We start from the raw sequence: 14,223 nt of genomic DNA on the forward strand, positions 1-14,223 counted from the left end.
GTCGAACGAGGTAGAAACTTCATCTAATCTTCATGCTTTACCCATTTATGTGCTTGGTTTAGGTTAATTTGAGGTTTTAGAGATTGATTTTTAACCCCCAATTATGCCGATGATTTTGGCTTCGATCCGGCTAGTTCCAGTTAGTTTTTGGCCTTGGTCCAAGAACAAAAGTTGATCCCATAGGTAATCTGATTCTAATGGTATGGGTATTGACTGGAGATTTGGAGTTTTATGGTCGCAGAATTTTTTCAAGGCACCCACGCGCTGCCTGTGGTGGGTGGTGAAGAGTGGACCACTTTGTGGCAGCCCATTAGGTTCTAAAATACTCCTCACATCGTCCTGAACACGACGGTATGCTCGAAATTGAATTTGGTTGCTGTATGATAGTCGAACGGATATTGCACCTAATATGCAATATTCGAGTTCGATGGGTTCATACATTCGATCAGTCACAATTTCAATTATGTTGTTCTCTTTACATCTAGGATCGGGTAGGAGCTCATGGATCGAGAATCGGAGTTCCGGATACTTCGAATCATTAATGCTAGGTTCAAGCAAAGAGATCGTTGTCCGATTATGTGATTAGCTTACATCCGACCGCTCGATCGAGATCAAACTTACAGGACTTGTTTAGTGGACTTTGTTGGACCCATAGGAAATTTCGGTTTGGAAATTAGAGGTTGTGGGCTTACGAACCAGGTTGACCAATATGGGAAGTTTGACCGCCTAGTTGCTTCTCGTATTCTAGAGGAAGAGCTCTCTCTGGATTGAGCAGCGTGGACCTGTTGTGAGTGGACATTGTTTTACATGAGCATTATTTTTTTAATATGGAAAAATGAGACTTGATTTAGAGCTTATTGTTAGTTATAAAGTATATGGATTTTGGGTTTCGAATGTGATTTTTATCGGATGTGATATGGGATTTTCAGGGATTATTATTATTATTATTATTAAAGTATATGGTTTGGGTGATATTGGGTTTGTTTGTGAAAGTATATTATTGTTTTAATTGTGGAGTATAGTGTTTTATGGGAATTGCATGTGTAAACGAGTGTTGATTATTATTTGAATTACTTTGCCATCTTGATGGGTTTACGAGATTATTTTATGGGATTATTGGATTATTTTGATTATTTGGGGTTTATGAATATTTTGAGTTATGTAATACGATATATGGGATAATTTGATTTGGATATTTGTGAAGACGAGTCTTGGAACTCGGCTATGTTATTGGAAAGAGTATTCTAAGGGAGATGTATTTTGGGTTATGGAATATACGCTTTTGAGAGTTGCTATCTATACTATGAATATATATTTGGGTATTGAGTTATGGACACTATCAACGTCCGGATGTTTATGTATATGGGATTGGGTACATGTGGATTATCTGGAATTTGGGATATGATTATGTATATGAGTTGGGATGTGGAATATGTTATATTGGAGTGCTGTTAGCACCACCCTATGTACCTCCCTGTAACAATGATATTGGAAACAGTGGATATGGATACTTGGATTTGTTGGAACCCAGGTACCCTTGGAGGGGTGTTTCGTAGGCCCTTAGCTGGGAAGTCTGGCATGTAGGACTTAGTTCAGCCGCACGAGTATTGAGGATTTTGTTGTGCGTGTATGGGAGCCCAGTCCTCTGGTTGGACGACTGGTTCCTTAGCCACATGGTTATTGAGGGTTCTTTCGTGTGGTCTAGTCAAACAATCTATCGGTTGGATTGTTTCCTCAGTATATGTTTGGTAGTGGTCATATATATATATATATATATATATATCGGGATTATATGAACTAAGTCTACGAGCAAACTGGACTTAGTTCATATTATAGCATATAAAACCCTAAACACTTATATTCTTATTTACTAGTGAGGATCCTTCCTCGCTTGCTATGCCTACGAGCATGCGTTTTGGAAGAGAGTGGTTTGGGAAGGGAAGTCCAGTTTGAGTTTATGTTATATGCTATATCGGGATTATGAGATATCTTGCTTTTAAAGTCGTTTATGTTATATATGTGTGGAGTTACTTTCCAGGTTTTGAGATTTCTTGAGCATGTGCATTGATACCGCTGCATAGGTATGAATTTTTTAAGGAGGTTTGGATTTGAGTTGGGCTATTTGGAAACACTAGAATTTTATATGTTTGCAAGCATAGGCCTAAGAAAGGGTATGGTTGAGGGAAAAAAGAATTATTTTGATTATGTTGATTATATTTTGTATTAATGGAATATTTTGGGTGGATTGGTTTACAATTTTATAAAAAGGATTTAATGTATGTGTTTACAGTGTATTTTTCAAGAAATTGAGAAAGTATTGAAGTTATGGTTTTCACTATGGTATATTAAGGTACAAATTTAATGGAATTGTTTTCAAGTATAAGTTCATATATATGTACGCATACAAAGGATTTTGTTGCTTGACATTATTTTCTAAAATGGAGGGGGTTATTTGTGTTGCATATAAATTATGTTAAACACTTTGTTTTCGTCCACTCAAATTTTATGTTTTGCGTCCCTAGGTCCTAGATATATGAGGTCGAGACCACCATGTCGAGGCATCGCAGCTGTCTGCTTTGTAGGAACTTTTCTTTTACTTTTCTCCACTCTCTTTTCCCCTGGTTGTAAACTAAATTCTTTAGTTGCTCTGCTTGCTCTCTTTGAGTTTGGGTAAAGGGCGTGAAACCCATTTGATTAGTCTTAACTATTCTGTGTGCCTTTACCTTGTGCATGCTGGAAGTTGGGGTTATTTCTGTACTTGTTTGCAAGTATTGTAATAAGGGAATTGTTCCAATTATAGGGGAGACTCTACTGAAATTTCGATAGAAGTTGAATTGTATATCCGTTTAAAATAGGGCTACAGAGCTTTTCAGTAAAGTGGGTCCAGCATTGGGTAGATGTCGGATGTGAAGAAGGGTTCGTCATGAGCTCCAAAGGGGAATTTGAGTTGAGTCCTGTCAATTCCAATAAAAGGGTGACATGCCCAGTAAAAAAAATTAATTTTGTCATGGTTTGATTTACCGATGGACTAGGCATTATTCAACCCAAATGTTTTTATCAGAACTTTCCATTTGAATCAGATCGTCACAAAGTATAAAATTAAATAAAAGATTTTCAAACCAAATCAGATTGGTGGTTTGATATGGTATGTACTCGAATTTTTCCAATTCATATGCCCACTTCTATACATAATAACTGTGGGAGCAAATATTTTCGTCTCCAATTACAAAACGCCACATGGACAAGAAGAATATCATTTATGTTAATTAATTGAGCCCATTGATTTGGCCAATTAATTAATACTAAAAATAGGGATAATATCTTAAATATGAGATATATCACCAATTTAGATATTATCGTAATTAAGAGATATTATCATAATCAAATTAGGAGATTTGATCTCAATCAAATCCCTAATGGACTCAACCTCTACAATTTGGGGAAAAAATAAACTCCTTCCAAATAAGAATTTATTCTTTTCAAAACTCTAACCTTTGAGGCTCCTATAAATACATGGCTTCATTCAACACTCAAGGTAACTCTAAATCTAGCTCTGAAACCTTGCAAAAGCACCCGAAGCTCCTCTAACTTAGGCATCGGCGGTGTGTGGTCTATTTACTCTGGGTTTTTTTTTACAGGAATCGAGGAAAAGAGAGAAAAAAGCTCAAAGGGTGAAGAATCTAGAAATGAATATTCTTCCGAGCGATTATTTGCACAAACAATAACAACATAAATTTTGTTTATCTCTTTATTTATACAACATAATTTTTCTACAAAAGTAAAATCTTATTTTTGGATAAAGAAAAGAAGAACACAAAATATTATTTTCAAAAGCGTCAACTATATCATTGGTGGTGGTAGTAAACAAACATTTTTTGAGTCGAAGATACCAATTTTGACTTTTGCTTTGAAAGGGTAGACAAGTCATTGCAGACAGTGAGGCAAAACTTATGAGATCTTCTAAATGGGCAACTCGAGACTTAAAAGGCTGCTATTCGTTGGACGACAACATACATACATTTTATTCACATTTTTCCAACAAATAGACATACGCCCCTTAAACTTCACTAAAACTAGGAAACTACCGTTACTTGCTACTACAACAGATTTTACCACATTTGGAGCAGTTGCAATCTTGTAATATAGAAAGGGTTGCTATTAAGGACGTGGAGTGGCCTAGTAGTTTGCCCTCCCCCTTATCACCCAGCTGTCCCGGGGTTCGAAACTCCTCCCGGCCCCTTAGAATAGAATATCGTTGTAACTAAAAAAAAAACGTTGTTACCAGAGCACTAAATCCTTTTACTTCACACATTAGGGAGTTGAAGAGAAATTATAATGCAAAGTTTCAAATTTTGAAAGCAACCACTCAAGTTCCCTAAATTTTACTAGCTCCCTAACTTACCTAATCTTGAAGAACAATAGAAGCTATAATTGACTTGTTTGTCGTGAGTGGTCATGCATTCACATTTACAGTCCCATCCCTACAGCTACAATCTACAACGACAAGGACACCGTAATTTACAAAGCAGAATTCCACCTGCATAACTTAAAAAAAAAAAACATTAAATATCACTTTTTTTTGGGGTCATTGGTCTTGAAAAGTTTTCATGTAGGAAAGTTATCCATATTAAGTATAAATAAAAATATATTGAAGAGAAAATCGTATTCTCTTAATAAAAACTTTAATTTCCTATATTGTATGTAGTATTTTGTAAAAGATGCATAATAAGATAAAATCTAACTTAATTCCTAAATATAATTTTTGCTCTCATTCCACTAATTTTATGATGCACTTAAGTTGAGACTTATGAACTAAAAGATAATATAATTAATTATTTGAAACTCAATTGCAATAAATTTATAATTCAAGTGGTTAAGAGCAATTATTTCTTCACTCGATGTCCTGTAATTGACCCCTCCCCAAAATCGGTTATGTAAAGATAGTTTGAAAACCCGTTACCAATTTAAATGAAGTGAATTAGTCAAGGAAAGAATAAGCTGAAAGGAGTTGGGGCAGTGTGACATTATGTCAAACTTTCGCGGGAGTTCTAGTATTTACATAAAATTGAGGAAAAGCTAAGGCTTCAAAGCGGTAAAATAAGACAAAAAAGAAATGAAAGAAATTAAAAAAAAAATGGCGATCTTTGAAAGATGGAAAAAGTTGCAGAGAAGAAAAGGACGTATGGAAGAGATTGGGATGATCTGGACGTCACGCTTCTTCTACTCTCTCTCTCCAACCTCTTCAAGAAAATTAATAAAGTTAAAATATTTGCTCAAAATTCAAGGTGGGCCTGTTGAATTTTCCAGTCTTAGAGAGAGAGAGAATTGATGGTATATAATACTATATTACGATCAAAAGGTCAAAGGGACTTGGTATTTATCCTCTTAAAGGTTCTCGGGTTAGGGTTTCTTGGGCTATTCCTTCAATTTTAGCTTCTGGGTTTGCTTAATTTGTGGAAATTCAGTGTCTTGAGTTCTGATTCTTCATCTACTTTGGTGGAGTTGGCCTTGGTTTTACTTCAAACTTGGCGGCTTGTTCATACAGTTTCTACTATTGGTAAGCTTTGGGTTAACTGGGCTATATTGTATTTCTGCTTGTGGGGTTTCTGAAGGTTCAATTTTCCCGTCAGTACGTGGCTTTTGATTGGGGCTTGGGTTCTATTTCTGTATATGTCTTTGTAAAGTTTTAATCTTTCTGGTAATTGGGTAGATAGGAGTTTGTGGTTTAGGAGCTTCTGAGTGCTGTGTTTTAGTTAATTTTTTGAAGGGGGTTGTTCAAGGGTCTCTTTGGCTTTGGGATCAGGTGGTTCTGGTGGTTTGTGGTGGTGGTGGTGGTGGTGATGATGATGTTGATCCATGGGCAGTAGAACAGTTAAAACTGGTGCAAATGACGGTAATAAAGTCGTGACTGAGATGCCGAGCTTTGTTCCTCCAGTACCCACTTCCAATCCCACGTCAGTAATCTCTTACACTGTAATTAATTTCCACTTATTTTTTCCATATTTATTTTAGTATTCTTATGTTTTAAGTTTTCATAGGCAGTACAGCTCCTTTGGTTTTGAGTGGTTTGTCTTTTCTAATGGTAATTCTGTCTGAATTAGTTTCCTTGGGCTTTCAGTTAGTTTAGCAGTCGTGCTCTGGCTCTGCCTCTCTGCTACTAGAACATGAATTTAAGTTTTAATGTAGTACAAAAGTTGGTAGCATCTGCCGCTGAAATTAGAATATCTTGCTTTATTTGCTAGTTGGTAGTATCCGGAAAGGAACAGAATTATACGGTTTAACAAGTGGAATGGAACCACAACCACGTTAGGTCTTTCTCCAAGTCTTCTAAAATGTAACCTGAACAGCGTATAACGTCAGTATCTGAAGTTAATCCATATTTTCCGCACCATTCACAGCTAAATAGAAAGCTATGTTACAAGTTATCTTTGGGAATTTATTGGATTGAAGCTTTAACCACCTCAAATTTGGTCAAATAGCGCACTGATTTTTTGGCATAATTGTATATGAATGGTCTAGATAATGATTTGAGGAAAGGTGGCTATAGCTGTGATTTTTCAGTATATGTAGGATTGAGTAGTTAAACATAAAATACAGCCAACAAAGAGGACTAAAGAAAGAGCAACTAGAAGCTATTGCTGTATTATGGAGAGGAGGAGTTGTTCCCAATGTCTGTCGAAAAAATGTCTCTCAAAAAAATGTCTCTGTTCAATTAAGCAAACCAAGTTACGGTATTTTTTAATATTACTGGAAATTTCCTTCTTGTTGTGGTGGATTATCTTTTATTTAGTATTAATTTTGGGACTGAAGTCTCATTTCCTTTAGTTTATTTTCTGCAAGAGTATGATTAGTGACCCCAAAATCAGAAAACAGGGCATATGCTATTTAAGATGGCTCTCATGGCTTTTAATTTGTTAACAATTCAATACCGAAATGAAATGTCAAAATTATTGTTGATTTTCAGACAATACAAGTTTCTTTGTTTGTTTGCATTATGAAGAGGTTTCTCATGCTCACATTTGTCACTAAGTGGGCAGTTGGATTATGATTTGTAATGGTACCTTTTTGGCATTACCATTCTGGGTAACGACATGGATTTGATGGTTTGTTGATTGAATTGCATTTGTTCAATTTTGGTACTCATGGTTATAAGGATCTGTTAATCATTCAATCCTGACATGAAATGTCAAAATTATAGTATATTTTCAGACTTTACAAGTTCCTTCATCTGGTTGCATTATGATTGAAGATGGTTTTGTAACATTCTCACATTTGTCTCTCAGTGGATAGTTGAATTACAATTTGCAAGTATGCCTTTTTCGTCTTACCATTCTGGCTAATGAACATATCTTTAATGGCTCGTTTGTTGAATTGCATCTGTCAATTTTGGTAGTTTTAGTTCTAACTGTATGTGCTTTCAGTGGTACAGAGGGGAGCACCATTCGTTCATCTCGAATTTCAGACTTTGGAACTCTAGAGCAAACTCTTGGTTTTCGCATAGAGGATGCTGTTGACATTGGGAGAAGTATGTAACTAATATCTTGGTGTTTATCAGAAGTAGATTGGAATACTAGCAATTTTTTATTTTTTGTGTGGATGTTTCTTCAAGTTACTGATTTCGTAAATATTTTCTGACGTTTTCCCTGATTCTAAGATTCATTTGCCCTATCTTGAGTAGAATGATTGTTCATTTTGTACCGTATCTTTTAATTTTTCCACAGCTAACCTTTATATTATCTTTTACTGTCCATACTCAGTAAATAAGGTTATTAATATGTTCTAGTCAACATCTAGATTCTCATTAGGACGGCCAATTAACCGAGTTATGCTCCTACTTCATGCTTGAAAATTACTGTTCTAGTCAAAATTCTAATCATCATTGGCTTTCTGAAGTGTGACTTTAGAGGCATATCTAACTTCTGGCGTTGGAGTATGATACAGAAGTATGATTCTAATTGTGTTTATGTTTAAATTTTTTTGTGTGAAATGAGAGAGAGAGAGAGAGAGAGAGAGAGAGAGAGAGAGCTTCAGTTGAGAGATCCCTCAAATAAGCTTATTTGAGAGACACCCTTGTAGGGCTCACTCTGTTTTGTATTTCACTGATCCAAACTGTTCATTCAATGATTATCTCTACAAAAAATGACTTGAATCTGATATCATTTGACCACTAAATTGAATTATTGAAATTTTAGTACGTTCTTGAAGCACTGTGTTCATTGATTTTGTAGGACACAATTAGATGTCGAAACGGTTTCTGATTTGTCTAATTTTTTGCGAGGATGATCTATTTATGTAGACTTAAAAAATAGATGGTTTGGATCATTGAAAAAAAATTCGTAGGGGACGCTAAAGGGTGTCCCTCGATAGAAGAGGATTGTATATATATATATATGTGTGTGTGTGCAAAAAAGTTTCTGATCATATTTCACTCTTGTTGTATTATGGTATTTACTTGCTTCTGACTCCTTTTTCTCATTTGATTACTTTGGATTTCTTAGGTCCTGTATTTAATCAAAATAAATTAAGTAGCCAGGCACTGGGGAGTAGTGATGCCCAATTTGGCTCTTTAAATAAGGTAATTGTTTATCACCCCCTGCTAAAGTAAACAAAACAAAAATAAAATAAAATGATTGTGAGACCAATAAGGTTGAACGCATTGTGGAATCCAGTTCCTTGCATCTTTAGATATAAACTTATCTGTTTGTATTGTGGGATCTCAGCTGTTGCCACTGCAAAAAGAGGCACAACAAAATTTGCCTTCTGTATCTCGTAGCAATCACGAGAACTGGGGGGAGTCCAGTATGGCAGATGGAAGCCCTAGGACTGATACTTCAACAGATGACACAGAAGATAAAAATCAGAGGGTAACATCTCTTGGTTCCAGTTTTCAGTATCCACTGCTTATAAATTCTGGTTCATCTCGTCTTTATTCATGTAGTTTTCCTCTAAGAGTGCCTACTTCTTTAGTCACTTTTGTATGCAAGATTCAAAGTGACATATCCCTTATTTTTTCCATACGGAAATTATTGTGCATGTGAGAGAACATTGTGATTTTCAGCTTTTATTTGGTGGTGAATTTAATTTTTTTGTTTTTGTGCAGACTGAACTGAATCAAATGACTGGTCTTCTAGTTTCTGATTCGAGTGACAGGTCAAAAGATAAACCTGGTGATCAAAAGGTTTGACAATTTCAACTGAATATATTATTAAAGTGTTGTCTTGCATGATTATCAACTTACCCTAGTTTGAATCAATGTTTTACAGACACTGCGAAGACTTGCTCAAAATCGTGAAGCCGCCAGGAAAAGCAGATTAAGAAAAAAGGTAGGTCACCATATGTTATGAATTTATTATCTGTTACTCTTTTACGTTGTTGTCATTATTATTAGACTAACTGTGTTTGTAAGTTCAGTGCGCTTATGTGTTAAGTGCAATCTTTCTCTATCTCATTATAAGTCATAGCTACTGTTCTTTGTGGGGAAGTGTCATTATATTCATGTATGCCTTTACATTATTTCCATCGGGTTCTTCTATTCAGGCATATGTACAACAGCTTGAGAGTAGCCGGCTGAAATTAACCCAGCTTGAGCAAGAGCTTCAGCGTGCCCGCCAGCAGGTTGGTTTTCTATATACATTTTTCATTTGGCTGGGCATGGATGTTTTGTATCATACTAATGTTTTACATGTTGCAGGGAATATTCATTTCAAGCTCTGGAGATCAATCTCATTCGATGAGTGGAAATGGTATTTGAACTTATTAATCTCATCTGCTGATTCTTACTTTTTCCTGGACTTACTAACCACAGTTGTGTATATTTGTGTAGCCTGCCTTGAAATGCATATATATGTTTAAGAAGTTTATTTATTTATTTTTTAATAGAAACTTTATAAAATCAAAGAGATAAACAAAGAAACAAGCAAGTGGATAAGGAATGCACAAGAGCAAAACAGAAGTAAACAGCAACCTCAAGACCAAAACAAACAAAGGAAAAGAGGACAAAAGCAAACAAAAAGGCCACCCAGGAAAAAGGAAGAGAGCAACACATCACTTCACAATCCTTAACAAATCTCGCATAATAGAAGAGACAGCCAAATCCTTAAAAACAGGAGTAACCGAAGCCCATAAGTTCCAAAACACTGCATGCACCAAGCAACCCCACAGAACTTTAGCTTTTCTTCCCCCTACCCAGCTTATCAATCTTGTAGGATAACAGCTGAAAGCAGCCTTCAGGAATAACCCAAGCAGCATTAACTTCCTGCAGAAGTAACCACCACACCTTTAAGGAGTAGGGACAGTGAATGAACAGATGATCCGCGCTTACCCTGTCCATATTGCAAAGAGTGCACCAGTGAGGGGATAAGCACATAAAGGGGCGATGCCTCAGCAAAGTGTCGCAAGTTTTTACTTTTCCAATGGCAACCTACCATAGAAGAATTTTAACCCCGGTTTTGGGGGTGGGGGGGTGGGTGTTGTCATCCTAGCCTTCCAAATTTGAGGGTGAGAAGGGAACTCCTCCACAGAACCATTATCCTGAATGAAGGAACAAAAAGAATGGCATGAGTATAACCCAGAGTGATCCAACTTCCACCTTCTGTTGTCCCTCCTAGAGGGAACCAATCTAGTGCCATCCGGGATAACCAGTAACCTAGTCACCTCATCAATCTCCATCACAGTAAATTTAGGTTTATGTATTCTCTCCATCAGCATGTGTGTAGTAAGTCGATTATTTTTGGTTAGATACTTCTACAGCTTGCTTGTCTTGGATTTTTCTGTTATTTGGCCATCCCGATCTTTTGCAGTTGGGTCTGAGCATCTGGGGGTTAAATGTTTGTCCTGTAGATTTCTCTATGTTCATCATATTAAATATGGATGTAGTTCCTAACATGATAAATTAGATTATTTCATGTGCTTTGTGTTCACTTTATTGGGGCCAGCGAAGCAAAGATGTATAGATATGTGTGTGTGTGTGTGTGTGTGTATAAATGTGTATATAATGAGGTCATATTCTCTTGCCAGACGGTCTGGAAACATAAGATTCATATGTTGTCAGGCTGGATTTGGACCAGACATTTAAGCAAGAATCAAGCTAATCAATGGTCTAAAATCATATTCTGGCAACAGGAGCGTTATAATTCCTAAACTGCCTGGCATAAGAACACGCCCGTATATTTAACATGTGTATATATGTTCCCACTTAACTGATATTTGATGGTAAAACTTTGTTGTTTTAATTGTTTTTGTCTTCTGTAGGTGCTCTGGCATTTGATGTGGAATATGCAAGGTGGCTAGAGGAGCACAACAGGCAGATAAATGAGTTGAGGGCAGCTGTTAATTCACATGCGGGTGACACTGAACTTCGTACCGTTATTGACAATGTCATTGCTCACTACGATGACATTTTTAGACTGAAGGGTACTGCAGCAAAAGCTGATGTTTTCCACATCTTGTCAGGAATGTGGAAAACACCAGCTGAAAGGTGTTTCATGTGGATTGGTGGCTTCCGCTCATCTGAGCTCCTTAAGGTGAAAATTAGTTTCAACTCTTCTTTGCTGTGGTTGAGTATTTGATTTCAGTTGTAATGCATTCTAGCAACTTTTCTCTTGATCTTCTTGGAACTTGGAAAACAAAAAGGTTTTGTCATTTTAGTTTTAGGCGGTGTTTGCATAAATCCTTCTACTAGTGTATGAGATGTTATTTTGACATTTTGCTTCCTTGTTTTCTCCAAGTGTGATAATCTCCTGACATGAAAACATTTATTTTGACATTCTGAGTTAGGGCTGTAATGCTGACATGCTCTCTCCATAATACGTTATACATGATGGAAATAAGGGAAATGTTGGATGTATATGGGTTCAATTCTGCATTTTCTATGTTGTGAGTCACTTGGCTGTGCCCACATAACCGTATCCATGGAATGAACAATACATTTATTCCTTGATTGCAAGTAATGGAAATTCTTGAGTGCTCTAGTTTGAACTTAAAAGAATGTGTCATCAAAATTGATGTTTTATTCTCTTAGACAAAATGAATAATGACCTACCCAAAATTAAATTTGAATACCATGTGGGCATAATGTATTCGTTCTGTCCTATATTTTTCTAATTGTTTTAGATCTCCGCATTTTAAACTGTATTGGCTTTGGTGCAGCTTCTGGTGAATCAATTGGAACCGTTAACTGAGCAGCAATTGGTGGGTATTTACAACTTGCAGCAGTCATCCCAGCAGGCTGAAGATGCTCTGTCACAAGGGATGGAGGCATTGCAGCAATCCCTTGCTGAAACCTTGGCCAGTGGCTCACCTGGGCCATCAGGATCATCTGGAAATGTAGCAAACTATATGGGTCAAATGGCCATGGCCATGGGGAAGCTAGGAACTCTTGAGGGTTTCCTCCGCCAGGTGAATTCCCTTGATAGTTGATTCCACTAGCTTGCTTATGCAGTGTGATCCTAGTGAATTTCGATGATTGCAAGAACTATAGATAAAAACTCAAATCATGAATATGCTGGTATTTCTGAGTGACGCATCTGGAACTTGCATGTAGATATTATGGTGCTGGAACTTGTGGGTGGAATGAAACCAAATTGTATTTTGTTTCCATAGTTTCCTTTTAAAAAAAAAAAAAGCTCTTGTTTTCTTCAATTACTTTATTCTTCATTTGTTTTTGTCGGCTGTTCTACCTAAGTTTCATCATTACAATATGTAGTCTTTCTTTATTCTTTTTGAAACACTAGAAAACTGTAGTCCTCTTGAGTCTGTAGTCTCTGGATAAAAAAAAACCTAGAGTCCTATTATTGAAGGCAATAATAATTTTTTGTTTCAAAAAGTTTGTTTCGTGGAAGACGTGCAGCAGAAATGGTCCACAAATTTGGGGACTTGGCTTGAGTATAGATTGGTATGCCCGTTTGAAAATTCTTGCTTCTTTAATCTTGGCGTGGAGTCTTGACTTCCCTTAAAAACATCTGAAAATGCCACTAGTTATTTATGTTTTATTCATGTTTATGCTCTACTAATGTCAATTTTTTTGCCTTATTATCTGTAATCTTATTTTGGTCAATTACCAGGCTGACAATCTTCGCCAACAAACGCTGCAACAAATGCATCGTATACTGACGACCCGACAATCAGCTCGTGCACTGCTTGCAATAAATGACTATTTTTCGCGTCTTCGAGCCCTGAGTTCTCTTTGGCTTGCCAGGCCCAGAGAGTGAGGCATTAGATTCTTTATCTGAAGTTGATCTTTAGGGTCCTACTAGAGCAATTATATGGTTAGATGATAGGACTTCTGCTGTTCTCTGGTCTTCGCGGACCTGGTTGAGGTGCAGTGAAGTTGCATGATTGTTCATAGACTCCATCAAAGTTGTGGTTGTCGCATATGGTCATCTAGATGATGTATTTTATGTCAAAAAACAGTAGTATGAATAAATCTGATTATGCAAGTTATTTCATAGAACTGAGAGGGAATAGAATAGTGCTATTGTTGTTGTAGGTTTCAGATGTCAATTTGTATACCAAAAAATCAGATGATGTCAGAGTTGAAGGTTTGCATTTACTTCTTTAACCGTGTATATACATATGTTGTCTCTCAATGTTACTGGCCTACGGTGTTTCATTGGTTTGCCATTTTGGGTTCTACTGTATAATTTTCATTGGAATAAACTAAATAAACTAACAGGTGGAAAATCGTCTCCTTTTATTAAATATGCTTTTGAGTCACTGTAATGGATCGCCGCCTTTTACTACTAGAAGGCATATATTCTCTGGTATCAGTACGCATACTTCCTTTCTCTTTTTCTTTTATTTTTTATTTTTTACTATACACAAGTGATATTATGGTATGGGGAGGAACACGGAAGTCCACGTTCCGGATGGATTGTCTCTTTGAAATTTCCATGGGGCGTGAGATTATAGATGTTAGTGGGGAAATAAGCCTAGGGGTGGGAACAACATCACAAGAGGATAGGCACCACCAAAATGCATATATTGAATTATTATGGGAGCCGGTAATATTTTAGGAGAATGTTTTCAGATAATATTTTCAGAAAATGAGAATAAGAAAACGAGTTTGCATTTTCAAATTCAAAAATGCGTTCGATAAGTTAATTGGAAAACAGTTTCATAAAACAAAAATAGTGAAAACATCTCGTACTCTCTCTTAGTAACTCTCATGTCTTACAGCAAACCTCTCTTCTTTTTCTTTTTTCTTTTTAGCTTGATTATCAAAGC

At 36.4% G+C, this 14,223-nt stretch overlaps 1 protein-coding gene across 4 annotated transcripts; it reads left to right on the plus strand.

Annotated features, from left to right (window-relative positions):
• Positions 1 to 5,158: 5,158 nt before the first annotated feature.
• On the plus strand, positions 5,159 to 13,620 carry LOC103341615 (transcription factor TGA2.3-like). Of its 4 annotated transcripts, none has more exons than XM_089042356.1 (12): positions 5,159 to 5,557; positions 5,804 to 5,954; positions 7,422 to 7,525; positions 8,499 to 8,575; positions 8,721 to 8,864; positions 9,101 to 9,178; positions 9,264 to 9,323; positions 9,538 to 9,615; positions 9,692 to 9,743; positions 11,251 to 11,522; positions 12,148 to 12,396; positions 13,062 to 13,620. In XM_089042356.1, exons 2-12 carry the CDS (start codon positions 5,857 to 5,859, stop codon positions 13,206 to 13,208), a joined length of 1,359 nt encoding a protein of 452 aa, XP_088898482.1. In that variant the 5' UTR covers positions 5,159 to 5,557; positions 5,804 to 5,856; the 3' UTR covers positions 13,209 to 13,620. The 4 variants fall into 4 exon arrangements, with proteins under 4 accessions (XP_088898482.1, XP_088898483.1, XP_088898485.1 ...); XM_089042359.1 differs by having other exon boundaries at positions 5,359 to 5,557; positions 5,768 to 5,954; XM_089042358.1 differs by having other exon boundaries at positions 5,380 to 5,557; positions 5,754 to 5,954.
• Positions 13,621 to 14,223: the final 603 nt, after the last annotated feature.

The sequence above is a fragment of the Prunus mume genome, linkage group LG8 (assembly GCF_029339155.1).
Source record: "Prunus mume cultivar Tortuosa linkage group LG8, ASM2933915v1, whole genome shotgun sequence".
In the NCBI taxonomy this organism is placed as follows: Eukaryota; Viridiplantae; Streptophyta; class Magnoliopsida; order Rosales; family Rosaceae; genus Prunus; species Prunus mume.